A 27,911-nucleotide genomic window follows, 5' to 3' on the forward strand; every position below is an offset into this window, starting at 1 on the left:
TAAGTAGTTAAAAAAGCAATACGGGTACTACGCAAGGTAAGCATAAGAAGGTAAGTTAATAAGGTAATTACTACGCGCAATAGGCCCGATATAGGGGTTAATTTAAATATACCCCTAAATTCGGATATACGAATATAGCGCGAAATTACTTAATAATAGGCTGGGCTATATAAATTAATTTCTATTGACGAGCGTTCTTACGTAGTTACGAGAGATCGCGACTAGCTATTCGAAGTATTAATTATAATAGTTAGACTATATTATATAGATCCTATCGAGGTGATTTCTAGCCTATAAGAAGAAGAAGAGCTAGGGGAAGCTATATAACCCGCGGCAGAGGCATAGGAAATTATCCTTAACGAAATCGTCGTAGTAGTACTAATAGACGACGAGGAAGAGGAAATTGCTAAAAGGGTACTAATACGTTGCGGGAGACTACGATAGTAAGCACTAACGCGGTAATTTATTACTAGCGACGAGGTAATTAATACCTTTTATATAATAAAAGAGAAAGCCGATTTCGAGCTAGTAGTTAAACTACGTAAAGAAGGCGTAATTATAACTACTAGAAAGCCGTATAAGGGATTAGATCTTATCGAAGTAGACACTTTGCGCGATCGAGGGGTCTATTAATTTATCCTCTACGATCTAGAAAAGTATATAAACCTCTATATATTTAAATCGCGAATAGTTCGTAAAATTAAAGGAAAAGGAATACCCTAACCGTACGAAAAGTCTAGATACGTAATTTAGGGGTACGGCGATATCGAAAAAGCGACGCTGCTTATATAATCGCCCACTATATAGCGCTATAGCTAACGATTAATAATAGTATTAATAGTATCGCTGCGGAAGAAGGGATACGAGATTTAGAGCCGTAATATTACCTAGGCATATACCTAATCGGCTATAGGGCTCATAAGGAAAATCCTAGCCTATCTACCAAAAGAAATAGCTAGTAAGTACCTAGAAAGTATAATTATTAAAGTGCTTAAGCTACTATATAGGCTCGCAGAATCGGGCACCTATTAGTGGGCTACTTATTACGATTTTTATATTAATTAACTATTAATAGTTACTTTTACGTACGACCCGTGCTTATTAGTTACGGAGTACGAAGGTAACTAATTTAGGATCGTCGGAATGTAAACTAACGATATATTAGGCCTATTTAATATTAACTTTATAAAGAAAGAGGATAAGGAGCTTTAGAAAGCGGGCTTCGTAGCGAAGCTAAAAGAGGTCCTTATAATAAACACCCCCCTAGTATTTAACGGCGGGATTCTTATAATCGAAGGGGAAACTATCGTTCTTTAATAAAAAGGGTAGGGCGAGAAAATTAACCTCGTCGACCCGAACGTAACCGATATTAAGAAGCGGTATAAGGCTAAGCTTATATAAGGGGTATATATTATGAGTATTTATTAGCCTAAAGTAACTTTTAACTACGCTAGGGTAGCGTAGGCTATAAATCTAACTAAACGAGACGTCGAGGTACTTAATAAGCGACTTAAGTAGTAATAAAAGAATCTCGATCGAGGTCTCGTTTATTACCTAATTAACCTTACGACTAGTAAGCTCTACGTCTTCGTTAATAAGTTATTTGCGAATAATAACGACCTTACTTCGTAATTAGGGTATATTATTATCCTAGCTAACGAGAGTATGAGCGAGAGCGAATTTACTATATATAGTAATATAATCTATTACTCGTTAACTAAAAGTAAGCGAGTAATAAGAAATATATTAGTATTGGAGGTCTATAGTATAGTTAACGGCGTTAACCTCTCTTACGCGATTTTAACGATACTAAGGAAGATTACTAATCGAATTAGCCTTCTACCTATTCTAACGGTTATCTATACCGATTCTTACTCGCTATATAAATACCTCGTTAAATTAAGAACGACGAAAGAAAAGAGGCTTATAATTAATATTATAGCCCTTAGGTAATCGTACGAAAGGCGCAAGATACTTAAAATCCGTTAGATTAATAATAAAAATAACCTCGTAGACGCTTTTATAAAAGTAGTATTAAATAAGGGATTAGAGCAATTCGTAAGTAATAGAAAAGTTATTATACGAATAGAGGGATAGGTTATATAAAAAAAATAGAGAAAAGGGGGAAAAAGAGACGACTTAGTAAACGGGCCCGAGGTCGAATTATACCTCTAACCGTAGCGGTTAAATTAATAAAAAAAAAAGAAAGTTAGTATTAGATTAGAAGTCTAATTCGACCGCGGTATATAGCCGACTGCGCAGGGGCTAATTAGGGGCCCTATTTACGATTATCGTAGCTAGCCTAACCTACGGTTAGAACCTCCTTTTTATACCTACGCAGATATCCAGATAGTTTAATTAATCTCTTCGTCAACTACGGTTCGAACCAACTACCCTGTAATAGGGATACCAACAGTGGCATTGAGCGCGTTCAACGCGGTTTAGACGGCACTAGGCAAGAGATCGAACTTCTGAGCCTGGACCCATGGTTCTCGTCTCTCTGGACGCTGCAAGAAGCCTATCTCTGTCCTCAAACGGTGTTTATTTCCAGACAGGGAGAGCTCATGAGCCCTTCTGAGATTGACAACCCTGCCGAACGTCCCATGTTGTTGAGCGACTTCATCGACTACTGCGACCACATGATGACCATTGTGAACTCACACGAGAAAAAGCCGCAGACCATCGAGACGAACGATGAGTACCTGCTAGCACTGAAGCGCTCAATCGAGCGCAGCGGTATGACCGGCCTCCGATCAAGTCTCCCAGTCACCTTACTTGGGGCTGCTCGCCATAGAACCACGACTCGCGCAACAGATCGTGTGTATGGGATCATGCAGATATTTGGGTTTCAGTTGGGAAAGTCGAGACCGGGCTGTGACCCGCACGTCGAATTCTCACTTGCAGAACTGGAGGATGAGCTCGGTCGAGAGCTGCTCATCCGGGAACCTATTATGAGCCAGATGCATATCTTTGAGATTCCTTCCCAGCCTGGGAAGAGATGGAGAATCTCTCAAGACTCTCAACCTACAAGGCGTCTAAATTATGGCGACGGCAAGTCAGTCTTTGATGCCATGTCGGTAAAGGCAAAGCTCTCGACCGTCACTCTCGAAGGCGTTAACTGGGGCCACTTCAGCGGCAAGATCTGCAAATTTAGCAAGCTGGTCGAAATTTGGAATACCAAAGCGGGATGGAGAGGCGGAAACATTGACCTGGATGGCCCAGAACAATGGACCGCTGTCCATGGCCCTGAACTTGCGCGCAAAGAAGCGATTGCTTTCAGTCAACAGCACCCAGACGCAGTTCTCTTACTTCTGGGCCTCGCAGAGATTAAAGCACCTCCCAACGACTGGAGCATGCCAGTAGGTCTCTTGCTTGTTCCCTTCAGTGGCCAGTCCGGGATCTCGGAAACTTTGCATGTTTGGCTACGAGCTGGTATCTGTCAATGGTGGACAAGCACCGATCCGAATCACAGTCCTGAAGTAGTGAGAACCTTGCAAGGTGAATCGGAAGAATGGACCTCAAGTGCTGGCGCTTTTGGATAATCGGAGATGAGAGAAGAGGTTGCAATTTCAGTGACCAAAGAGTTCGGCTCTTTGGTTCTCTCAATGTGCCGTCATGCATGACTGAATTCCTATTAGAAGTGGATAATTTAGGCGCATATGCCGTCCATGTAGAGATGTTTGAATGTATTTACAACTTCTTTCGCTTGAAAGTATATGCAAAGCCGCAGAAACAAGTCATCGACAGCTACAATTTGAATGGTGAACCGCTACTCAGCCTTCTGTGCCGGGATATTGAGAGTGCTGAAATTCCAAGTCTTGCCGCCGTCGGGAGATGACATGTCGCCGCCAGTAGCCCCATGATCCCAGCCCCCGGTGTGCCCAAAGCTTTCATCAGCTTGGGTAAGGACAATAGAGACATCTTCCCAGCCTATTTCATCGTCAGTTGTCAATCCTCTTGCGGAAGGCTTGATTTACTTACTATGCGCAGGGTGCTCGGCGCAGCCACCAGACGCGCACTCGATAGAAATATAAAAGATGTTTCCTTTCTGTCCTTTGCCTTCAAAGACTCTGTCAGTTTTGTTACAACAAACAATAGACAGCAAGTGAAAATGCACTTACTGGTTGAGACGGAGGAAGCGAGTTTGTTATCAATGTAGACATCTTGGTCCCAGAGATTCGTTGCCGAGTTCAACTTGTCTGCCGATTTCTTCAGTCACCACATCACCTAGCAACCAGCTGGACTAACTTACAGTGCGTCCTAATTGTGGATCCAGGAGAGGCAGTGACAGGGTCACCAACGGTCGGATTTGAGCCTGTCGCGGTGTCATGTCAGACGGGGTCTTTGGGTGTTTCAACTCGATTCTTGCAGGCCGAGTCACTTACCGACCAGGGTGTACGCAAAGTTGCACCAACTCTTTCCTGCGTCGTTACAGTATGATCTTTGCAACACGATTAGTAAATTATCTTGAGAAGGCTTGAAGGCAGGCCGTCTTTCTTCTTACCCACTAGGAGAGTTAGAGGTTACGCCTTGCAGGAACGATGCCTGGTTCTCCATCATGATGGCACTCCATATGGCGACGTCTCCCGAGACAGAGCTAGGTAGCTTGGGAAGAACGAGAGTGGCACTGGCCTCCTAGATGTAGGCTGCGCCATTGGTGAAGAGGGAAACGATGTCGGAGTTCGCCTGGGTTAGACCCAGAAGTATGGCGAGGACGCCTCCAATAGCTGTGTTGGTGCCCTTCATAGTTACGAATTGAGCTCAAATGAATACCAGAAAGGTTCAAAGGTGAATTCTGTTTCGTCTCTGCGCAATGTACTAGACAAGAAATGGTAGTAGGATAGAGTTCAACAGCTTTATAGAAACGAAGCTGAGTCCCCTGAGAGACGATGAACCCCTGAGAGCCGGCCGGGGGCTGGCACATGATGTTGGGACGAACATATTCAGATGAAAAGTTCTATTCGGAACTACACCTAGGATGGGTCGCCTAGCAGTCTCCTGGAGCATGGACCATATGTCTCCGAAGGGCGTTGTTTCCAAAGTCCTTTTGAGAGTGACATTGTAATTATTCCGTCCGATATATGACCTTAGGTGGGGTTGGAAGACAAAGATTAATCTATGCATATCGTTAGCGCGTTTCTCAGATTGAGTGCAATGATGCCGGTACCCGGAGGAGCCCGCTTTTCTTACACCATTAATTATTCCTGCACGCACTTTAATCCTCTTCCCGAAAAGTTTGGAGGCAAGTCTCGCCGACGCACCAGTTCCAGCTACTGAGGCTCGGCTTACATTGAAAACCTTACGGCGGAACACCACGACCTTCTCACTCTCTTGTTCTTGCTTGTTCTTCAGCGCTATGATAAAACTGGGTTACCTTTCAGAGCGGTGATCCTGGCAAAGTTCAAAAGTCAGATGTTGTCGCTTCTCCCTGGCCATGTAGCGTCTAGGTCAAGTAGGTTCCAGTCAGCTTTCAATTTGATGTCGTCATCCACCGAGGCGGATTCCCCTGATTGATTAGCAAGCAACCCAGACGATTCTGTGAGAATCAAGGCTTCCATATGAGACGCCTCGTCTTGTTGCGCAAGATAGTGCAAGGCGTTTTGCGCCGGTGGCTGGCAACGACCTGCGATAGATACGAATCATGTTGTGTCAACATATATCAGAGTGCCTGAAGACCCTGGATGAAATTCAGCGCTAGGAGCGAGATTGAGATGTTACTGGCCGAAGATTTCCAGCTCGTCGCGCTATGTCCGTTAGTCGCATGCAAGTTCCCGGCTGGGCGCGCCATCGGACAACGCTTGGGATGCCTCATGGTTCGCCTAAGTAACTGGAGGGGCACATAAATCCCCAACAATTGGCACAAATGAAACATTCGGCAATCTTGCGCAACGAGATACCCCTCTGTAACGTTGATACAATGGTCGAGGCGGTAGTCAATCCTCTCCCGGTTCTGCTGGGTTGGGATAGCGCCAAATCATGCTTTCGCACCAGCGCCCATGAAAGCGATGTTGAGGCAAATCGCCAATCTTTTCCCTTTCTTTACGATGACTTAGACCAGCCTGAAATCCTCAAAACCTCCACGGAGGCTCTGCAGCGTAGTGCCAAAGTAGCTATTCAGCAATACTACCAGTTGGAGTACGAGCTTGACCCCCTCTCCTCGCTGAAGCTCTTGGGTCACTGGAATGAACCTTGGTTTACGCCAGGGGTAAACTCCGCTTTTGTAGTCCTCGCAGCACACAGCCCTGAGCTTGTAGTTCGACTCCATGTTCTGCTCAAAGAGCTTACGACTTTAAAGGACGTTGACGAGAACTTTCCAAAATTCGAGATGTATAGCTTATACCCGAACGGGAATCAAGCACTGGGCCTACTGCAGGGGCAGACGCTGCTCACCTATCCCAACAGAGGGGTCTGGAACAAGGTGTTTGGGGCCTGGAGAAATGGCACACTCTCTGAGCTACGCGATAGGGTTGCAGCGTTTGAGTCGGCGCTTCAATGGCCGCGAGAGAGCTGGACGGTGCTCCAAAGCTTGATCGAAAGTCTCCAAAAAGAAGTTTCCCTTGGAGTCATGGAGAAGCTGCGCGTGAGTGTCGATGCGACATTTGACTTCTTTGATGGCAATGTCCAGGAGTGCCGGAATGCCATTACGACCTTGGAAGAAGAGGAGCAAGGTGAGTGATGGAACATGATATTCGGAGCTCATGTTGTTTCCTTTGGACATACCTAGGACCTCCCAGGCTAACTGAGCATACAGCAAAACTCTCACTCGTACCCGAACCGGGAATATTCAAGACTCCTTCCATGTCTTCGGCTATTGAGGTCGTTTCGATTGACATGACCAAACTTCGGCCACGGACAGGACAGTCAAAAGGGCCCGGCCCAAAGAAGCTGCAAAAGAGACCCCCTCAGATGAAAAGTGGAGGCAAAACTATGGCAACAAGGAATCGATCGAACCTGAAGGAGCCCAAGCTCTGGCGCACTCTCTGCCTTTCTCTCGTTACTTGGCTTGTGGTGGTGTCACTGCCATTCACAGTGCTGTCAACATTCCTATGCGAGGCCCCAGACGGCGTTCCTATGTACGACAGCAACTTCCACTCAACACTGAGCCAACAACTATTAGGGTTCGGCGGGCTCTATGCCATTGTAAAGCCTCAACTTATGCAATGGGTCGCTGCACTCGGTTGGTTCAAAGAAGAAGGCAAGAAACCCCCGAAGGGCATAGAGACAAAATGGCCCATCACTTTCAACTGTTTGGTCAGCCTGGCCTTCGTCACTCTATTGGCTAGCGCGCCCGTCTATCCGTATTATCCCCAGTCTAGTATCCCGCTCGGGGCTGTCGCGGCGATCTGCGCCAATCTTGCGACATTACTCATTATTGAAGATACTGGGAGCCAGATTGTGGAGCAGGTGTACAAGATTGAGGAGCAGTATGATGAGATCTCAGAACTGAATCATGAGCTTCAGGATCTGCGCGGAAGAGCCTGAAGAGTAATTGGGGCGAAAGTTTAGGCGAGGTAGCGGCAGGCCTGAGTTGCTCATTGCATCGAAGTCTAGTCAAGTGCGAATACCTAGATACCTTAGATCCTGAAATTGACGATATGGTGCATCTGCGGCTTTGACTGTTGGCCCCTTCATCCTCTCTGCCACACGACTCACCACCCTCGCTAGCTTTCATATTGAGGTGCACCGCATACAACACCCCATCCTCTTTAATTGCCTCAAGTTATGCAAGTCCCACAATGTCAATGCGAATGAAACTTCTTGCCACACTGATTTTCACGTCAATCCGCAGTGCTGAACCATTTGAAAACGATGGCGGAACCAGCTCTAAGCTGTCCTGGCCAACTTCTCCCATTCCGCAGTTCCGCCCTCGACTTAGGGAGCAGAACCCCGAGCGAGAACCATGAACCAATCAGTGGTCTCAATTCCATAGCTTTCTCATACGATGCCAATAGCCGTTCCCCGCAGTCGGCTTGCCGCTGGGATCCTTCTTCCCCGCAGGAACCTCCCGGGTGGCTGCAGCTCGCCTCCTCGTCCGAGCCCATCCTCGTCGGCATAGGAAGGCTAGGAGCGGTTCTCCTACGCCTTTCGCGTGTCAAGCAGACCCCTCGAGCAAGCGGAATTGTCATGCTTACACGCGTGTGATGTATGAGCCACAAGATCAGTGAAATAAGACCGAGCCCGAGTCCAGACGTGTTTGTTGGACTGGCCTTCTTCCACCTTGAAGGTCCCCAGTGAATCTCAAGATACCAACTATCAGTACCTGACGTGTTATTCAACATTGAACAATCAAGATGTCCGAAGCAGACTACATCCTCTACTCCTACTTCCGCTCCTCCTGCTCAGCCCGCCTCCGCATCGCCCTGAACCTCAAATCCATCTCCTACACCACGATCCCAACCAACCTCCTCAAAGACGAACACTTATCCGACACCCACCGCGCCCTCAACCCCTCCGCCAGCGTGCCCCTCCTCATCAACAGGTCTGACGCAGACTTCAAAGTAACTCAATCCGTCGCGGCCCTCGAGTACCTCGAAGAAGCCCACCCCTCGACCACGCCCCTCCTCCCCAAGGATGCAAAGACGCGCGCCGTGGTCCGGAGCCTGGTCAACATCGTCGCCTGCGACATCCAGCCCGTGACGAATATGCGGATCATGAGGCGGATCAGGGCCATGGGCGGAAATGCGGAACAGTGGAACCGCGAGTTGATGTCGGATGGGTTTGCGGCGTATGAAGCTGTTGCGAAGGAGTGGGCGGGGAGGTGCTCTGTCGGTGATGAGATTTCGTTGGCGGATGTGTGTTTGTTGCCTGCGTATTGGAATGCCGAGAGGTTTGGGGTTGATTTGAGCCCGTATCCGACTGTGAGGAAGATTGCGGAGGGGTTGAAGGAGAATCCGGCTGTTGTGAAGGCGCATTACTTTAATCAGCCTGATACTCCTGATGAATTGAGGGCCAAATAAGCTATAATCATAGGTCAATTGAAGTTAATAAGCAGTTGCAGCCAGATTTGCCTCGCCCATCTCATGATCAATCAGTGACTAAGATAACCAGATATGTTATAAAATAAAACTCGCATACTATTATAATAGCTTTAACTATCCATAGCCTTACTACACGTTACGTAACCTCGGTTATATAATTACTAAGGCCTACTTCGCTCGTACCCTCTATATTAAAGCGAGCTTTATACTTATTTCTTATTTTTAATAAATTACCGTTCTTTTTATATACGTTCATACCCTTATAATAATTTTATAATAATTATAAGCTTAGCTCTAACTTAGACCCTTATACTTTTATTAAAAAGTTATTTCTTAGGGACTACGTTTTATTATATCCTTTTTTATAATATTATTTAACCTCTATTACGTTTATTAAGCTTATTCCTAAATAAACTAACATTTTTTAAAAAGACTATTAATATTCCTAAATAAAAGCTTAATTATTAATAAGACTAGCTTAAGTAATACTTCGCTCTATAAATTAAGGCCCGGTTAAAAAACGTTTAGAACTTATTAAACCTAAATAACCTTATTTCTTTATTAAATCCGTTTTTTTTTATTAAATTTATTCTTTTAATTAAGGAGTATATTAAAATATAAAATACAATTTAAAATTAAGTATATAAGACGGCCTCGACTAAATACTAATAAAAACTTAAAAAGTTTATTTAATAATAAACTAAATAACTAAAAAATAAGATTATAATCGAACTTTTTACTAAAAATAATTAAATTAAATAACTAGTTATTTTAATAAAACTAAAGGTTATAATAGCGAATTAAGTACGTTTTAATAAAAAATATACTTTTTTTATTTAATAAACCGTATTTAAAACGATCTTTTATTTATAAAAAAAGAGATTATATAAATTAATAAATTACTAAATCTCCTTTATAATTACTTAAAAAATCTTAAAAAATATAAAAAAAGAACTTATTAATTCTTTAAACTACTCCCTTCGTATTATAATTGAAGTTCTTAAATAAAAATATATACCGAGCGACTCTAATTTACTTCTAATTATAAAAAAAGAATTTAATATAATTATAAATAGAGTAAACTCTAGTATTAGCTTATCGACCTAAATTAAAAACTTCTTCTCGGCCTATTATTAAGTAATATAACTTAAATTACTTAAAATCTAGGGGACCCTCGTTTTAAAAACCTTTTTTTATATAACTATATATCGCTTTATTTTAAACTAATTTAATTAAGAGCTTATTAAGATTATTAAATTAAAATTAAAAGGGGAAGCGATTTTTAATATAAAGTATTATACTAAGATTTTTAACGACTTTTTATATAAAAAAGTAGGATATAATAAGAATCGTAAACGAACCCTTATAATATTCGTAATATTAATAAGTTATTTAGATTTTCTTAAATAAAACGAAGTAATTCCTAACTCGTTTACTAATTACTCTTATAAAAGGACCTATTACTAAAAGCTAATAAACTATATAAAAATAGAGCTTATTTTAATAAATAAAACAAAGTTAAAATATATTTAGCTAGGTACTAATAACGCCTAAAAAATAATTTCTTATTTAAACTAAAAAAAGTATATTAACCTCTATACTAATCTCGCTTAAAAAAGCTAGATTTATATAAAACCCCCTTTTGAATAAAATAATAATAACCGAGGTTATTTTTAAAAAACGACTAAAACTAATAAACTAAGTAATAAAAAAAACTCTAAAAAACCTACCCCTTAAATATTATAATTATAATTATTAACGTCGGTCTACTCCCTAAACTAAGTATAAAAATAAATAAAAATAATAATTTTATTATTTTCTTTATCCCCTTTATTAACTTATACCTCCTTTTTAAAAGTATAGTTATAAATAACTATAGTACCGTTTACTTTATTAATAACTAATCGCTTTTAAAGCCGGATTTTATTTAATAAAATAATAGCTTAGAGAATATAAATTCTAAGATAGCTTCTTATTTTATTATTACTAAGGGAACGAGGATTATATATAATATTTTTATAAAACCAAAAGGGCTTAGAATAGAGCACTTTACTCTTTATAATATCGGTTTTATTAAAAAATTTTATATAAACGTTATATTAAGAGCTCTTTTTTAAAAAACTAGTATTTAGTACTTAGGTTTTAATTATACTTTTTAGTTTCATAATAAATCTAAGAACGTTATTATTAAATAGCTCGAGAAGAAAGTTAATTTAGTTTTTTTAAAATATAAGCCCTATTCGTTTTATTTTTTACTTAGAAATTAGTTTTTACTTATTAATATAATTTTAATATATAACGCTTAGCGCTTACGTTCCTTATACTAATTAAAAAATAACTAATTAAATATAGCCTAGTTCTAGCATTTTAAATTTAAATATCTTATGCTAATAGTACTTAAAAAGCTCGTCTTAGCCGCTCGGGAAGTAAGGATTAAAAAACTAAGCTATTTAAAATACTAATACTTTATAACTACTTATATAAAATAAGTTATTTTATAACGTATTTTAAAATAAGAAATAACCCGACCTTATTATAAAATCTCATAAAACTTCTTTAACTACTTACTAACTTACGAACGAAATAAGTAATTAATACTAATTAGAAATAAGTATTTAAATAGGATCTTCGTCTTTTTACGAGTTATAAAGACTTATAATATAATATTTAAGGTCTTATACCTTTTTTAAAAATTAGTACGTACGTAAAAGGGCATAGCTATTTATAAAATCTAATAAAATATAAAACGTATAATAATTATAATTAATAGTAAAACTCGTTTTTAAATATAAATATAAGAACTAAGAATAAACCTAGAAACTACTCTTTTATATATAAAAAAACCGAATAAAAGAGGGGAATAAGCTAGCTAGGAAATTATTAATAAAGTGATTAATATAATATTAATAACTAGCTTACTAAACGAACTCTAAGTAAAAGCTATATTAGCTATAGCTTACTTATATAATATTAGCCCTAGGTAACGTACTAACTAGCTATTACTAATTTAAACTAAAAAAGTCTAGTTCGTTTACTATTTTAAATAATAATAACTAATAAATACGCTAAAGCTCGCCCGTAATTTATATCCTTATTAAGAATAGACGTATATATATAGCTATAAAACGTATCTTTTTAAGAAAGACCGTAAAAAAAGAATTAATAAAAAACGCTTTAAAATAAAATAAAGGGAATATATTAGGTACTTCGTAAGTTATATACTAAACGCCTATAACTTATATAAGATCTAGATCCTCTTACTTTTAAAAATTATTATTACTTAAAATATAACGTTTAATAAAATAGCTTTTTATTTTAAAAATAATACTAAAACTGTAATTCGTTTACTTAAATCGAGGGCTATAATAAATAAAATTTAATAACCGCTTATAATAATTAAACCTAAGCTCTAATTACTTAAAATTATAAAAAAAAAAGCCGTATTAATTAATAATAAAAAATAGCTATTATTACTTATACTCGTTTTATAAAAAGTAAATAAAGCTATAAAAAAACCTAGTTCGTTTTTAAATAAATAAAATAAGTAGCTACTTACCCCTAAACTAACTTTAAATTTTAAAAATCTAGAGTTAAATACGAACCTTATTTAGTTAACTAAAGTTATAAATAAGGTTATAAAGAAAGTCGATCCTTTTATTAAAAAAAATAAAAACGTAATATATATATAAATAAAAATAGAGACTTCCTAAAGCTCTTATAAAGAGGATCTTTTTATTTAACTAGACCTTAACGAACCCCTTTAATAAAGAAGCCTATACTAAAAAGTAAAAATAATAAACGACTTAGTTAATAACTCTAATATAATTAATATATATAGCCAAAAAAAGGACGGGTATATTAAATAAAACTAAAAATTAAAAAACTAATTATTAAAAATATTTATTTAAGACCCGAGTTAATAAGAGCGACTCGGGTAGTACTCTTTTTATATTTAAATAAAAAAAGACTAGGACTCCTTTTTTAATACGTATATACTTAATTAATAAAAAATAGTTAATAAAATAACCTAGGGGTATCGGACGCTATATTACTACGTTTATACTATAATTAATAAAATAAAGTACGTTTTACTAACCGTAGTTTAATTTAACTAAATCTACGCGGATTAATTAATTACCCCTCTAAAAAAAATGAAAAAATATTCTTAAAATATTAAAACTTTTAAAAAGTTAATTTATAAAAATAGTATAGTTGAAAATTTAAAAACTAAAAGAAATAAATACTTAAAAAGTAGTTAGTAAGGCGTCGGTTACCTCTAAGCTAATACCCTTTAAATAGGTATTTAATTATAAACTTAATAATAATAATTACCTTAATTATTATAAAACGAAAATCTATATTAAAGGGGACTTTTAAAAACGATACTCCTTAAAATAGATATATATAATAATACTAGTTATTAAGACGTTTAGGGTAGCTATAACTATTACTATTTAATTCGATTTAGAAATTTATTAATATAATATTATAAACGCCTTTTTAAATATAATTAAAAAGCTAAGTAACCCCCTTATTATTTACGAGCTTCTAAACGGCTTTTATAAGCTAAGGATATATATTAAACTTAAACGGGCCCTATAGTACCCACGACGCTCCGCTATTATAATATAAAAAACTAATATTAATTTTTAAAAATCTAAGTTTCTTACCTATAAATAAGGACTTATACTTATTTTAAAATTTTATTAAAAAAGTCTTAGTCCTCTTTTATATAAATAATATCCTCGTTTTTTATTATAAAAACTACGTTTATAAGGCTCATTAAGTAACCGAGGGACTTAAAAAAAATATAAAATAAAAAACTAAGGGCTAGTTTTATAATATCTTAAAATAAGGGTTATTTATAATTAACTAAATAAGAAAATCTACTTAGCCTATGATTAATATTTTAAGAGGGTAACTAAAAAGTTTAATCTTATTAACTCTACTACTCCTATAATACCGTTACTAATAATCTTAATTAAAAAGAACCTAAAAATTATGTCCCCGAGCGAAACTAAGTCTTTTTAAACAAAGGTCGGATTAATATTATATATAATAATTATAATTCGGCTTAATATTATTTTTATATACGCTCTACTCTCTTAGTTCTTAATAAACCCGTTTATTAATATTATTTTATTATAAATTAGGTTATATAATACCTTTTTTATATATAATACTTAGTAATATACTTTAGGATCTCGAGAGGTAGCTAGGTATTATTAATTATAAGCGACGCTTCGTTTATAAATAATAAAAAGACCTAAAAATCTTTATAAAGTTTTATAATCTTCCTTTTTAATAGCCTCGTTTAATAAAAAGTAGCTTATTAAAATATAATAACTACGTTAATTATAAAGGCCGAATTACTAAGCTTAAAATATATAGCTAAAAAAATACTTGTTTTTAAACGCTTTTTTAAAAATATCTTACTTAAGCTATTACGGTAGTGGGTATTAGGGCCCCTATGGGCCCCGTGGCTTAGCCTTAGGCTACGAGACTAAGCTCTTAGTAATTATATAATAAGCCGGACCGCTAGGCCTAAAGGGCTAGCTCGCTAGCTTCTACTTATTATTCTATTTTTTCTTTTTTTACGTTAAGTTTTTAAATTAATTAAGTTAATATAGTAGCGTTCTAACCTATTTTAAGATCCCTTTTATAATACTACTTAACGTTACTTAATTAATTATTCTTTAAAAATAAAATAATAATATTTTAATTAATTAACTACTAGCTATTTTTATTCAAAAAGTATATAAGAGAGCCGAATAATAACTAACTAAATTAATTATATATAAGTAACGTAATTAATACTCCTTAAATATATACCCCCTTTACTAAATATAATAATTAGAAAATATAGCTAAGGAGGCTAGGTCTCCCTTTATATTAATAGCTTTTAATAAAGTCGCTACTTTTATAAGTCTTAATAGAGCGTTATAGGCCTTAATAAAGGCGCTAAGCTCTTAGTTATTAACTTAGAAATTACGCTATTTAACTAGTCAATAAAGCGCTTCTTACTCTTTATTACTTAAGCCGATCGCTTAGCGTACTTTAAAAATATAGCTAACTAGCTTATTTTACTTATTTATATTTACGATAATATCCTTTTTAAAAAGAATACTAAGTAGTATATTAACCTCGACCTTATTTAAGAGCTATATTTTAAAAACAATAAAAAGACTTTACTTAAATAGATTGAATAATAACTAAAAATATATATTACTTAGTACTAATTAGAGTAGGTCTTAGCTTTTATTATTAGTTAGCTAAGTAATAATACTAAGTACTTATATATAATAACTTATAAGAACCTTAACTTTATACGTATTATTATTATAGAGCTCCGTATTATAAAAGAAGCCCTTACCTAAGCCTATATTAATAATATAGCTATAATTAAAAGGCTAGAGTAATTAGAAAACGGCTCTTAGGCTAGCTCTATTTAGGATATTACTACCTTTAGCGTACTAAAATAATAACTAATACGCTTAGAAACGTAAAATAGCCGCGAGACTACTTTAGCCTTATCCTATTTTATTACTTATAGCTCTTAAAAAATACTTAACGTACCTATTTTTATAAATAATAATATTAACCTTAAGTTTAATTACTAGCTTTAGCGTATTATAAAGTACTTAGAGAACGCTAATTATAATATAAATAGGTACTACTTAGAGTATATTATTAATAAGATTAAAAATAGCGTTACGGAGTTTATATATTTATTACTAACTTTTAATAAGATTACTATAGCTAAATAGCTACTCTACGAGCTTAAGTCGGCTTATATTAGCCTAATTATTATAAATAACGCTAGTTATAAGCTAAACGTATTTATAATTATACTTAAAGACGTTTACTAAAAGCGCTCTATATTTACTAAGCTTATGCGTATTAATAAGCTTTTAAAGTTTTAATAAAAGCGCCGTTTTTATAATAAGCTACTTATATATTTTTATAACTAAGCTATATCGAAGTACTTAAATAATATAGCTACTTTTTAAAAATATATTAAATACGTTACTTAGCTAGTTAACGTAATATACCCCCCTTTTATAAAAGACTGCCCGGTTAAGGCTTCTAATTAGACTTACTAAACTTTAAGTAGAAATAATAAAAGTAATAAAAATAATAGAAGTATTAAAAGTACTAAATAGGACTAAGGTCGCCCCTCTACCTATAAGACAATCCCTAAAGCCCTATATTAAAAGCTTAAAAATAGTAATACTTATTTTATTTATAATAATACTAAATATATTTCTAAGGACTACCCTAAGAAGCTAAAGACTACTATAGTTATTATTAACGTTACTAAGGGTTTTATTAAAATAGAGTCGGGTTTAGAAAACTAAAACCCTTAGTAAAAGTAAACTCCTAGCTAGAGGATATATATAAAAAGGACGGAAGATTAGTAATTAATTTAATAAACTTATAGGATCTCGTAAGGGGCTAGCCCCTTAAAATAGAGCTTATATTAGTATTTAATAAATATAGAATTTATTTAAGAGCCTTACTTAATATAAGAGCTAATAAGTACGGATTTATAAATAACTACGTAACCCCTTTATTATAATAGTTCTACGCGGCCCTATTTTATAAATTATAATACCTAATTTTTATTATTAGATTTAATAAAGAGTAATTAAATAATACTAGCGTAGTATAAACCGCTAACTTATATATTAATCAATAGGTCTTTTTAAAAGTACCCCTCTTTTAGCTTAATACGGGCCGCTATAACCTAATCCTAGGGCGGAAGTAGTTTAAATATTACAAAGTAAACCCTAATATTCGTTACCGACGTTTAATATAGCCTAAGGACTTATTACTATAAAAAACGCCCTTTACTATTATTAAGGATATTAAGGACCTATATACTTTAAAAGTTATCGATATATAATATTAAATTAACGCTAATTATTAATAAGACTTATTTGAAATAAATATAACCTATTATAATTAAAAGCTTTAGTAATAGTAGGTAAAGGGTATACTAATTAGGATATTATTACGCTTATTAAAAACGATAGCTTATTAAATATAATAGTTAAACGAGGCTAAGAATATAAAAAAAATAGAACGCGCCCTTAATAGTACTAATATTATTCTTATAAAAAAAGCTAAGTAGTAAAAACTATACTTAGTAATAGTATAAATAGATATTATTTTTATTAATATTCCCACTTTTAAAAAGAACTTAAGGTAGAACGACGTCGAAATAGGCTCTATATTATTTTATAAGCTTAATTATATTATAGAGGATAAGAAAGAGGAGGTAGACTTCTTATATAACGACGATTAGGTTATTTATAACTTTATAATAACGAACTTATTAAAGTATTTACGGCCCTAGACCGACGTTTTTAATAAGGTAATTAGTAATATATTAGTACTTTATAAGCTATATAATTATAAAATCGAGCTTTTAAATAGTAATAGGGAGAAGCTAACTTATTACCCTTTATATAAGTAGTTAGTACCCGAGCTAGAGGCTATAAGGGCCTATTTATTAGAGTATTTATAAAAAGGATTTATCGAGCTAAGTAATACTCCTTTTGCGTTACTAACGCTATTTATAAAAAAGTATAATAATAATTTATGTTTTTATATTAACTTTTATAAACTTAATAAGGTTATAAAAAAAGACCGCTACTTATTATTATTTATTAATAAGACCCTCGCGCGGCTAAGTAGGGTAAAGGTATTTATTAAGCTAGATATTAAGTAGGCTTTTTATTATATTTAACTTAACCTAGTTTTTAAGGACTTAATAACGTTTAGAACCCGCTATAGGGTATATAAATATAAAGTAATACTTTTTAAGCTTTATAATAAGCTTACTACGTATTAATAATATATAAACGAGATGTTAATAAAGTACTTAGATAACTTTTATATAATATATATAAATAATATTTTAATATTCTTTAATAACCCCCTTTAGTATTAGGAGTACGTTATTAAAGTACTAGACTACTTATAAAAAGTAGGCTTATAAGCGGATATTAAGAAGTGCGAATTTAGTATTATTTTTACGAAGTACCTAGGCTTTATAGTTTTAATAAAAAGTATATAGTTAAATAAAAAGAAAGTCTTTATAATTAGGGACTAGAAACTACTTATATTACTTAAGAGTATTTAGTTTTCCTTTAGGTTTTATAACTTTTATAAGAGGTTTATAAAGAATTACGGCTACTTAGCTAGGCCCCTTACGAGGCTAATAAGTAAGGGAGTTCTTTTTAACTTTAGTATTAACTATAAAACGGCCTTTAAGGCTATAAAGCTAGTACTAACGTCGGTACTTATTTTTTATTATTTTAAACTAGAGCTACTAACGTAGCTAAAAATAAACGTTTTTAACTTAGTATACGCCGGGGCGCTATTATAATAATAAGAAGATAATAAGTTATAATACTTAATAACTTTTTATTTAAAAATAATAAATAGCGCAGAGCTTAACTATATTATTTATAATAAAGAAATACCAATAATAATACTATATTTAGAGGAATAATACGTAGAGCTCGTAAGTTATAAATATAAGTTCGACGTTATTATAGACTATTAGTTACTACTATTTTTTATAACTAAGCGCCTACTTAACTTATAATAAGCCCACTAGGCTAGTATACTAGCGGATTTTAATTTTTAAATTTATTACTACTTAGAGAAAGAGAACGTACTAACTAATACCCTCTTATAAAAAATAAAAAATATCCGTACTTAGTAAGTACTAAAAGAGGCTAATAAGATATAAGTGCTCTTATTACTAAGATTACTATTTTTTAATATTATAATAGAGCTACGGGCGCTATTAAGTACCGCTATTAGCTAACTATAGCTTATAATTAGCTTACTTTTATTAAAAAACGAGCTCTAAGGATACGTATTAATAAAAAAGATTTTAAAGTTTAATAAGAACTTTATTATAGTATTTTTTATATTAATACGAGCGTTAGTAATTAAAGGACGCGAGCATTAGTTTATTTAAAACGACGGATTATTAATAATAAATAAGAAGCTTATAATACTCGAAAAAGAGAACCTCTATATTATAGTTATTTATAAGGTTTATAAATAGAAACTCCTTACTTACTTAGGGCGTAATAAGGTTATAAAAATAATGAAATAGTAATATTACTAGCCGGGCTTAATAATAAATACTTATTAATACGTACGGAACTACTATACTTATTATTAATTATAAAAGCCGCGTAATAAACCCCTAGGAGAGCTAAGACCGCTATTAGTACCTAATTGTTTATAATAGTATAATTTTATTAACTTTATAACTATCCTTATTAATTAAAAAGGATTTAATAATATATAAGTAGTAATAGACTACTTAGGTAAAAGGGCGATATTTATTTTTTATTATAAAATTATTATAGCGAAAAATATAAGCTAAATATTCTATAAGTAAGTACTACCTATCTTCGGCTTATTAAAAACTATTACGTTAGACCGAGGCCCCTAATTTATTTTTAATTTCTAAGGGGAGCTTTATAAGATTTATAGGGTTAGGTTATAGTTATTAACGGCGGATTACTTATAAATAGACGGCTAGATAGAGGTACTAAACTAGTATATCCTATAGTAATTAAGACTACTAGTTAATTAATACTAAGATAACTAGAGCGATATATTACTCGTAATTAACTTTACCTATATTATTTAGCTTAGTAAGACTATAGGGCTATTATTATATAAAATAGAATTCGGTCGTTAGCTACGGCTTTTTTTTAATTAGTCTAAGTAAACTTACTAATTTAGCTTTATAAAAAAGAAGCTAAACCGTACTAATGCGTAATATATAGCTTAAGGGATATACAAGGCCTAGGAGATTATTAAAAGTAATATAAAAGTTATTTAAGTACGATATAAAAAGTATACTAACCGCCGCCGGCGCCTAGATAACTTAAAAATAAGAAGTCGGGTCTTTATTAATACTTCGTATTAAAAATCTACTAACATAAATAAACTATAGTAGCTATAAACTAGCTTATAACTTATTATTAGCGCCGGATAAGGGGGTATATAAGTTATAGAATTATTAATAAATAGCCGGGTATACCTAGTCTTTTACTTAAATAAGCTAAGGAAGGCTACTAACGACTTATTACTTAGGTAAAACTAAGAGCCGTTATTATTAATTATTAATAATAATAATAAGCTAGAGTACGAGGTTTTTAAAATAGTTAAGTTATGCTTATATAAAGGAAAGCTATAGTATTAAGTAAATTAAAAGGGATATAATATAAATCTAACGTAGTATAATATAAAGAGCTTTAAGTATATATTAATAATATTATAAGCGTTTTATTATTAATATTTAATTACTAAGGGTCCGCTATAAAACTTAAATATATAAATAAAAGCCGCTATAGTTAGCGATTTATTATTACTAAGGGACGATAATAATATAATAGTAATAATTACGGCTATAGATTTGCTAGAATAAGGGGTAATTAAGAGGTTTATTTTTTGGTATTATAAATAGCGCCCTTTAATATAGAGGAGGGGGTAATATTATAATAATAAGTATTAAGGCCCCTATAGGCCCCGTGGCTTAGCCTTAGGCTACGAGGCTAAGCTCTTAATAATTATATAACGAGCTAGACCGCTAGGCCTAAAGGGCTAGCTCGCTAGCTTCTACTTATTATTTTATTTTTTCTTTTTTTATATTAAGTTTTTAAGTTAATTAGGTTAATATAGTAGCGTTCTAACTTGCTTTAAGATCCCTTTTATAATATAAGCTCGGTAACGTATAAAAAGTATATTATAATAATTATTAAATAATTAAACTTATAATAAAAAAAAGAAAACGTATTTTAATTTACTTATATTACGTTAATATTTAAAATATATAGTTATAATAAAAATACTTAAGAGGCTTATTTTAAATAGTCTATAACGTATATAATAAGCGAGCTACTTAGATAAGCGAGCTACTTACCTAACTGCAACTATTTTATTTTCTACTTTTTATTTTACGCAACGCTATAATATAACTATAATATTATAAACTAAAGAAACTTAGTTAAACTTAGCAATTTAAGTTATTAAAAAAAACCCTAAAACTAAGTATTTAAGTAGTAACTAAGATCTACTTAGTCCCTCTTAAGACCTTAGGTACCCGTTTAAAAAGTATACTTATATAATAAAATACTATACTAAACTTATAAAAATTAACTATACTTAAAAAGAAGAAGCTAGTTAAGTGTATTCTTAACTTAAATTCCCGATCGTTTCCTCCCCGTATTAAGAATTTAAAAAATATAGCTAATTAACTACTTGCTAATTACGACGCGCCCCCCGTTAAAAAGCGCTAGGCTTCTAATTTTATCAAGTACTAATTATAGCTCTAGACGCGATTTTTTCGTAAGTATGACTATAAGAGGGCTTAATACGAAGACCTAGACGTAATAAATACGTAGTTTTATTTTATAGCGAATATAATTACGAAATACGGTATTATAAAGTTTAATATTTATAAATTCGACGAGACTAGCTTTATAATAAGCTAGATTATATCCGGAATAGTCGTTATAAGTATAAAAAGGCGTTTAAATACGAAAATAATATAGCTTAGTAATTATAAATAGGTTATAGTTATTTAAGTTATTAACTCGTCGGGCTATAGTATCTTACTATATATTATTATTATAAGTAAATATTACCTCTTTATTTAGTATACGGAATCTGGTTTATTATATAATTAAGTTATTATAACGTTTAAAAACGGCTAGATAATAAATAAGAGAGGCCTAGATTAGGTAAAATATTTTAAAGGGTATATAAAACTATGTATAAAAGGTCGATATTGCTTTTTTATTATTAACGGATACGAAAGTTATTACTTTACGGATTTTAAGTTATATTATAAAGAGAATAATATCGTTACCCTTTATATACCGGCTTATTTATTTTATTTACTATAGCCCTTAAATATTAAATATTTTAGGCCTTTAAAAACGGCGTATAGCTAAGAAATTAAAAAAAGGATATAATAGGGTAATATTTATATTATAAAAGAGGACTTCTTCTTTACGTTTTATAAGGTATTTATATAAGTAATTATAAAAAAAAATATTTAAAGAGGATTTAAAAGAGCCGGGCTTATATTTTTAAATATAAAGAGTATATTATTTAAGCTTAACGTAAAGTTATATACTCTAACGCCTCTAGGATCCCTCCTGATAATATTACTAGCCTAGACTTTTTAAATACTAAATAACTTAATAAAAGTATTATTATAATTATAACTTATTAAAACTCGAATTACCTGTTATTAAAATAGCTCCCTAACTTTAATTATTAAAGCTATTAAGTATTTATTAAAGGGGGCGCGAGGATTTATATATTAAATTACCTTATTAAAATTAGAGTATTAGATCCTTTAAAAAGAGAATAACCTATTTAACTAACGTAAGAGGGCTAAGAAAATACGTTTTAAATAAGGAGGAAGTTTTATAATAATTAATAAGGAAGACCTTTAGTTATAAAAAGAGGTAATAACCTAGATTAAAGAAGAAACGTATTAAAATAATAGTCGTTAGTTAAAGACTAAGACGGGTTAATAATAATATAGCGTTTATAAAAATACCGGTTATAATACGTAAATATATTAAATTATTAAAAAAATGTCTAAAGAAGAGGATACTAAATAGTTTTAATTAAATTACTTTTCTAAGTACTACTTTTTAATTACAAATGTAATATAGTTGCGATCGGGTGGGTAGCTCGCTTGTTTAGGTAGCTTACTTATTATATACGTTATATTAATAAATAAAATACTAATTAATAGTTTTATAAAAAACCTTTTTAAAGCCAAGTTCGAGTACTTTATATTATTTTTAAATATAAGAAATATATAAAAAATAATTATATTAAATAAGGGGACGTTTAAAAAGTAATAAAACGGCCCGGGGGGCCCGGTTCTTAATTAAAAAACGTAGCTTATAGTTAAGGAGTATAAGGTTATTTTAATAACCCCGTTAAGTTACTTAAAAAGAGGTTATTTATTTAAAAAAGTAAGCGCGTATTTATTTAAAAAAGACTTAAATACGGGCTATATACTTAAAAATATATATAAATTAATAAGAATATTAATTCCGATTTAAATACTATTTACTTTTATAAATAAAATAATTAATACTATTACGTTTTTAATAAGTTTTTTTAATAACGTTTTTAATATAAAAAGAGCGCTTATAAATACTTTTCTTATTAAAGCTTTATTTATATAAACCCTCTTACCCTTACCCTTATTTAAAAAACTATTATACTTAAGGGCCTTATATAATATTATTATTATATAAGTTAAGGTCTATATATTAAGTTATAAATAATAAATAGAACGAGGATAGTTTAAAATATACTTTATAAAGTATAAGTAGTTCTATATTAATAGCTACGGCTATTATTAACTTTTTTATTACTTCTTATTTAAAATATAAGAACTTTATACTTAAGAACTATATATACCCCTTAAAAATAGGGGTATAACTTAACTTTTTATAAATTTAATAGCGTTAGTATTTACTATTAATACGCAAACTTAAAAAGTACGTACTATTTAAATAGTTACTAAGGGCGCTCTTAATATACTTAAAGTATTTGTAATTAAATAAAAAAAGTAAAAATACTAGCTCGTATTAAACCTTAGTATTAAGAATAGTATTAAAAAAGTTTATTATTAAAAATTAGTTTTATAAATAATAATAATTAAAAAAGTATTATATATATAATTAACTACTTTATACTTTTTAAAAAGAGGCGAGAGAGGGGGTTATAAACTTATTTTACCTCTCTAATCCTCTTAGAAAAAAAAAAAATTTTTTGTTTTAAAAAAGAAGCGAAAAAAGGGGTTATAAACCCTCTTTACTTACGCCGTCCTCTTAAAAAATAAAGACGTTTTTTTAATTTTTAAAAAGGAGTAAGGGAGGGGGTTATAAACCCTCTTTGCTTTTACTACTTTTTTAAATAACTTATTTAGCTATAAAGCCGCTACTTATTAAATAAAATAGTTAAATTAATATTAAATAAATAAAAGCTATATTATAACCGAAATATAAAATAAAAAAATATTATTTACTTATCTTAGGCTTATAAGGGGGGCTAAGGGAGCTACTACCTTTTTTTAAAGCCGTAGTCTCGTACTTACGCTTTTTAACCTCTCGTATTATAATAATACGAGCATAGTTTTTAACTAATCGTTTTAATAATATCTAAATAAAACGATACTATTAATAAAAATCCTTTTTTAATAATACGCATATATAAAAACGTAAATATAAAAATAAAAAAATAAAAATATATATATATAATAATAATATAAATATAAATTAAAAAGAGAAGAAAAGTTAGTACTATAAGTAATAATAAGAAATTTATATATTTACTACCCTTAACCCGTAAGTTAATTATTTAGCTAATAAAAAGCCGTCCCTTAGTCGTACTTTTTATTAATAATATGACTTTAAAATTATTTATAATAACGAATATAAAGGTTAATTTATAGCTAATTTACCCCTTATTTATAACTTTACGTATAAACCGATTTATTTTATAATTCCTTTTATAAATAGATTTTTATATATTAGTATTTAGTTTTCTATTTTTAATAGACCTTGTTATAATAATATAAGTAATTAAGTACGCTTTTTTTAAATATATATTTATTTAGGGGGGTATATTATAATAATTTTAACTATTTATAGCCTTATTATACGTTACGTAACCTTAATTATATAATTACTAAGGCCTACTTCGCTCGTACTCTTTATATTAAAGCGAGCTTCGTACCTATTTCTTATTTCTAATAAACAACCGTTCTCTTTATATACGTCGATGCCCCTATAGTAACTCTACGACACATGCTATATATATAAAATAAAGGACTTTTCATTATTTCATGCTCATTCTATCTCTCGATCACAATTGTCGCAATCAAAAGAGCTTCAGCGCAGCCTCGATCTTGCCCGAAACCTCACCAAATCCAACCAACGCGCCTTCCTGACCACTCCAGCCGCGGATGATGAGGGTATCGCCATCCTGTAGGAACTTGCGCTCCTCGCCTCCGGTCAATTGCACGGCCTGCTTGCCTCCCTGCGTCTGCTCGAGGATACTTCCCTCGCTGCCGGGCTCTGTGCCGGAAATCGTGCCGGAGCCGAGCAGATCGCCTGGTCGCAGGTTGCAACCGGTGATTGTGTGGTGCGCGATCATTTGCGGCCAGGACCAGAGCAGGTTCTTTGAGTTGGTGCGGCTGATTGTGGTCTTGTTTCCGCTGGCAGCTGGAGAAGTGACACATGTTAGCATCTTCAATCAGGGAAGGGTTCACGGGATCAGAATGGGAACGTACTGATAATGTCAACTTCCAGGTCGACGCCTAGAACGTTGTTCTTCTTGCTCTCGCGCAAGTAGGGCTGCAACTCCGTCTTGTTCTCGATACCAGCCGTCTTGGCTCCGTCCAACGCATCCGCAAGAACAACCCACGGGCTGATACTCGTGCCCAGGTTCTTTGAGGTAAAGGGTCCCAGAGGAACATACTCCCACGCCTGGATGTCGCGAGCGCTCCAATCATTCATGAGAACGTAGCCAAAGATGTGCTCCTCGGCCTGGTCGACGGGTACCGGCTCACCAAGCTTATTCTCCCGGCAGAGGAACATGCCCATCTCCAGCTCAATATCGAGCCTCTGGCACGGCGCGAGCGTCGGCACCTTGGGCTCGGCCTTGGGGTCCTTGAGGATCTGGCCCCACGGTCTGCGAATGGGCGTGCCGGAGACGACGACGCTGCTCGCGCGACCATGGTACGCGACTGGGAGATGCACGTAGTTTGGCTGCAGCGCATTATCCGGGCCGCGGAAGAGCACGCCGACGTTGTAAGCGTGGTTCTTGCCGGCGTAGAAATCGGTGTAGTCGCCAATGGCGAGGGGCAGGTGGTTCTGGATCTCGGAGAAGGGGATCAGGGCCGTCTTGCGCAGGTCGGCGTTGTCTTTGAGGAGGCCTGCGTGCGGGGTGTTTTCTGCGAGGACGGACTGCAGATATGTGCGGACTTCTCTGTGGACTTTGCGGCCCAGGGCGGCGAAGTCGTTCAGTGTGGTTGAGGAGAAGACGGAGACGTGATCTTGGATGGAGGGCAGGGCGTGGAAGCCGCCGGCCTTTGCGAAAGCCTTGAGATCGAGGGCATTGTCGCCAATGGCAATGGCGGGCCGGTGAGTCTGGTCTGAGGTTGTGGAGATGATGCCGAAGGGGATGTTTGCCTGCGAGAAGTGGCTTTTGGGGGAGACAGAGACCCAAGATTGCGTGTTTGACATGATGGCGTTGTTTGTCTGTTTGGAGAGAGTGTTCGTTCAAGGTATTGGTAGTGAACAATGCTTCAATAGACAATAACAAGAAGCTCTCTCTGTGTTCTTCAAGAGTTCTAGAGAAGATGGAGCTTCAGGGTCTCAGTGTGAGGTCATTGCTGTTTGGAATTGGGCGATTCCGCAATTCCGCCGCAAGCCGAGCGGGTAGGTGTGGGAACCGGGCCGCCGCGGAATGAAATGGTCGCTGCGGGGTAGCTCGGCGCCGTGGCGGGGGATTCTTCTGCCCCTCAAAGCCGCGAGTAGGCGACGCATTTCCGCCTTTACAATTCTTTGAAATTCACAAGGTTGGTGTAACCCGAGAATCATGTCGCATTATCTCTCGCCGCATCCCGAACGTTGGATGCTACCCAAGTTGAGTTGGGTTGAGTTAATGGCCTTGCCACGGTATTGTCTGACAAACAAAGGTGTCAATACTCTCATCTGCCTCAGAAGTAAAGGTTCTGCTGCGACTTGGACAACTCCTTGGCCTTGCTGAGGCTATCAGACGATGCCCTATTAACGGGAGTAGAGACCATTGGCGTCATGGCTCGGAGCTGAGGCTCAATGACCGCATCAGAAATTCCCTGGTGGTCTGACACTGATCCAGGTACTGAGCTAGGGTCTCTCGGCGGAGGGGGGGGCGCAAACATAGGATCAGATACCGTCGATATGAGCGACTGCGGACTCGCGGCAGGAGGGTCGACGGCAGGATCATTGTGCTCTGTAGCCTTGGATCGGTACCAGGCTTGGATGTCATCAGGCGTCTGCAACGGGAGGCTATCCCATTCCTTGACACGGTCGACCTTGTTCTGTCTTGGTGTCCATGCAGCTTGGGGTAGGAGGGCCGGTGACGAGGCAGAGTCGAAACCTTGGGTATGATCAAGGGCTCCCGATAGTACGCGGAAGAGAGCAGCTTCAGTCTCGGCCAGTCGTGTTTCAAGTTTGTTGAGGTACCCATTAGGAATTCCCCTGATCACTTGTTGTTAGTATTCATCATGGCTATCTGACTGACTGACTGTATGTAGATGGCTGCATACCTTTTGCTTTGCTCTGGGTATTGACATCGTCCGGGCTCGTGGCTGCATTGGAGACAGAATGGTCTGCGGGGAAGAATACTCAGCCTCAGGACTTGGCCAGACAAGGGTCCTCTCAGAGTGCCGGGAGAGCTACTTACAACTTTCTATCACACTTGAACGGTGTTAGTCAACTGCCGTGGTCAGAGTCGCCTAAGAACACATTGTCGGACTAACCCGTCGTTTCCTCTGGCGACAACTCTCGCAGGCAATCGGACTCTGTAAAGCGCTGCCTTCTCTCTCCCTGCTGTTTCGGGACATCTTGCGATTCCCTCTTCTTTCTGAAAAATTGAACTCGAAGTAAAATTTCGTATTGAAAACCACTATTGCCGTTGTCGTCCTCCCTAGTCCATCGAGCATGGCCGGCGCAAAACTGGTGTTCAAGAACAAAACTCCATGGCCGCTGCGGGGTTTTCTTTGTCCGCCGGTGCCCCACCCACCGGAACGTGCCGTGTCATGGCCCCACCCTCACCGACGTCGCCCCCGACGCGGGCGCGTCAGCCTCT

The 27,911-nt window shown here is 34.7% G+C and overlaps 8 protein-coding genes across 8 annotated transcripts; 3 read left to right on the top strand and 5 right to left on the bottom strand.

The window, feature by feature from the left end:
- Window positions 1-2,564: 2,564 nt before the first annotated feature.
- CLUP02_06826 (uncharacterized protein) lies at window positions 2,565-3,478 on the top strand (the record flags this gene model as incomplete). Its single annotated transcript, XM_049285823.1, has 3 exons — window positions 2,565-2,736; window positions 2,815-3,359; window positions 3,473-3,478. The coding sequence occupies 3 exons, from the start codon at window positions 2,565-2,567 to the stop codon at window positions 3,476-3,478; spliced, it is 723 nt and encodes a 240-aa protein (XP_049142966.1).
- Window positions 3,479-3,769: 291 nt separating this feature from the next.
- On the bottom strand, window positions 3,770-4,560 carry CLUP02_06827 (uncharacterized protein; the record flags this gene model as incomplete). The annotated part of the gene is made up of 6 exons (XM_049285824.1): window positions 3,770-3,930; window positions 3,982-4,059; window positions 4,122-4,199; window positions 4,253-4,315; window positions 4,386-4,441; window positions 4,505-4,560. 6 exons carry the CDS (start codon window positions 4,558-4,560, stop codon window positions 3,770-3,772), a joined length of 492 nt encoding a protein of 163 aa, XP_049142967.1.
- A 75-nt stretch (window positions 4,561-4,635) lies between these two features.
- On the bottom strand, window positions 4,636-5,812 carry CLUP02_06828 (uncharacterized protein; the record flags this gene model as incomplete). Its single annotated transcript, XM_049285825.1, has 6 exons — window positions 4,636-4,727; window positions 4,774-4,915; window positions 4,969-5,044; window positions 5,375-5,428; window positions 5,527-5,623; window positions 5,719-5,812. The coding sequence occupies 6 exons, from the start codon at window positions 5,810-5,812 to the stop codon at window positions 4,636-4,638; spliced, it is 555 nt and encodes a 184-aa protein (XP_049142968.1).
- A 51-nt stretch (window positions 5,813-5,863) lies between these two features.
- On the top strand, window positions 5,864-7,482 carry CLUP02_06829 (uncharacterized protein; the record flags this gene model as incomplete). The annotated part of the gene is made up of 2 exons (XM_049285826.1): window positions 5,864-6,668; window positions 6,752-7,482. The coding sequence occupies 2 exons, from the start codon at window positions 5,864-5,866 to the stop codon at window positions 7,480-7,482; spliced, it is 1,536 nt and encodes a 511-aa protein (XP_049142969.1).
- An 809-nt stretch (window positions 7,483-8,291) lies between these two features.
- CLUP02_06830 (maleylacetoacetate isomerase) lies at window positions 8,292-8,957 on the top strand (the record flags this gene model as incomplete). Its single annotated transcript, XM_049285827.1, has 1 exon — window positions 8,292-8,957. The coding sequence occupies one exon, from the start codon at window positions 8,292-8,294 to the stop codon at window positions 8,955-8,957; it is 666 nt and encodes a 221-aa protein (XP_049142970.1).
- Window positions 8,958-24,935: 15,978 nt separating this feature from the next.
- On the bottom strand, window positions 24,936-26,302 carry CLUP02_06831 (fumarylacetoacetase; the record flags this gene model as incomplete). The annotated part of the gene is made up of 2 exons (XM_049285828.1): window positions 24,936-25,279; window positions 25,348-26,302. The coding sequence occupies 2 exons, from the start codon at window positions 26,300-26,302 to the stop codon at window positions 24,936-24,938; spliced, it is 1,299 nt and encodes a 432-aa protein (XP_049142971.1).
- A 36-nt stretch (window positions 26,303-26,338) lies between these two features.
- CLUP02_06832 (uncharacterized protein) lies at window positions 26,339-26,605 on the bottom strand (the record flags this gene model as incomplete). Its single annotated transcript, XM_049285829.1, has 2 exons — window positions 26,339-26,433; window positions 26,512-26,605. The coding sequence occupies 2 exons, from the start codon at window positions 26,603-26,605 to the stop codon at window positions 26,339-26,341; spliced, it is 189 nt and encodes a 62-aa protein (XP_049142972.1).
- A 60-nt stretch (window positions 26,606-26,665) lies between these two features.
- Window positions 26,666-27,765, bottom strand: CLUP02_06833 (uncharacterized protein; the record flags this gene model as incomplete). Its single annotated transcript, XM_049285830.1, has 5 exons — window positions 26,666-26,744; window positions 26,804-27,301; window positions 27,345-27,411; window positions 27,507-27,520; window positions 27,569-27,765. 5 exons carry the CDS (start codon window positions 27,763-27,765, stop codon window positions 26,666-26,668), a joined length of 855 nt encoding a protein of 284 aa, XP_049142973.1.
- Window positions 27,766-27,911: the final 146 nt, after the last annotated feature.

The sequence above is a fragment of the Colletotrichum lupini genome, chromosome 3 (genome assembly GCF_023278565.1).
Source record: "Colletotrichum lupini chromosome 3, complete sequence".
Lineage (NCBI taxonomy): Eukaryota > Fungi > Ascomycota > Sordariomycetes > Glomerellales > Glomerellaceae > Colletotrichum > Colletotrichum lupini.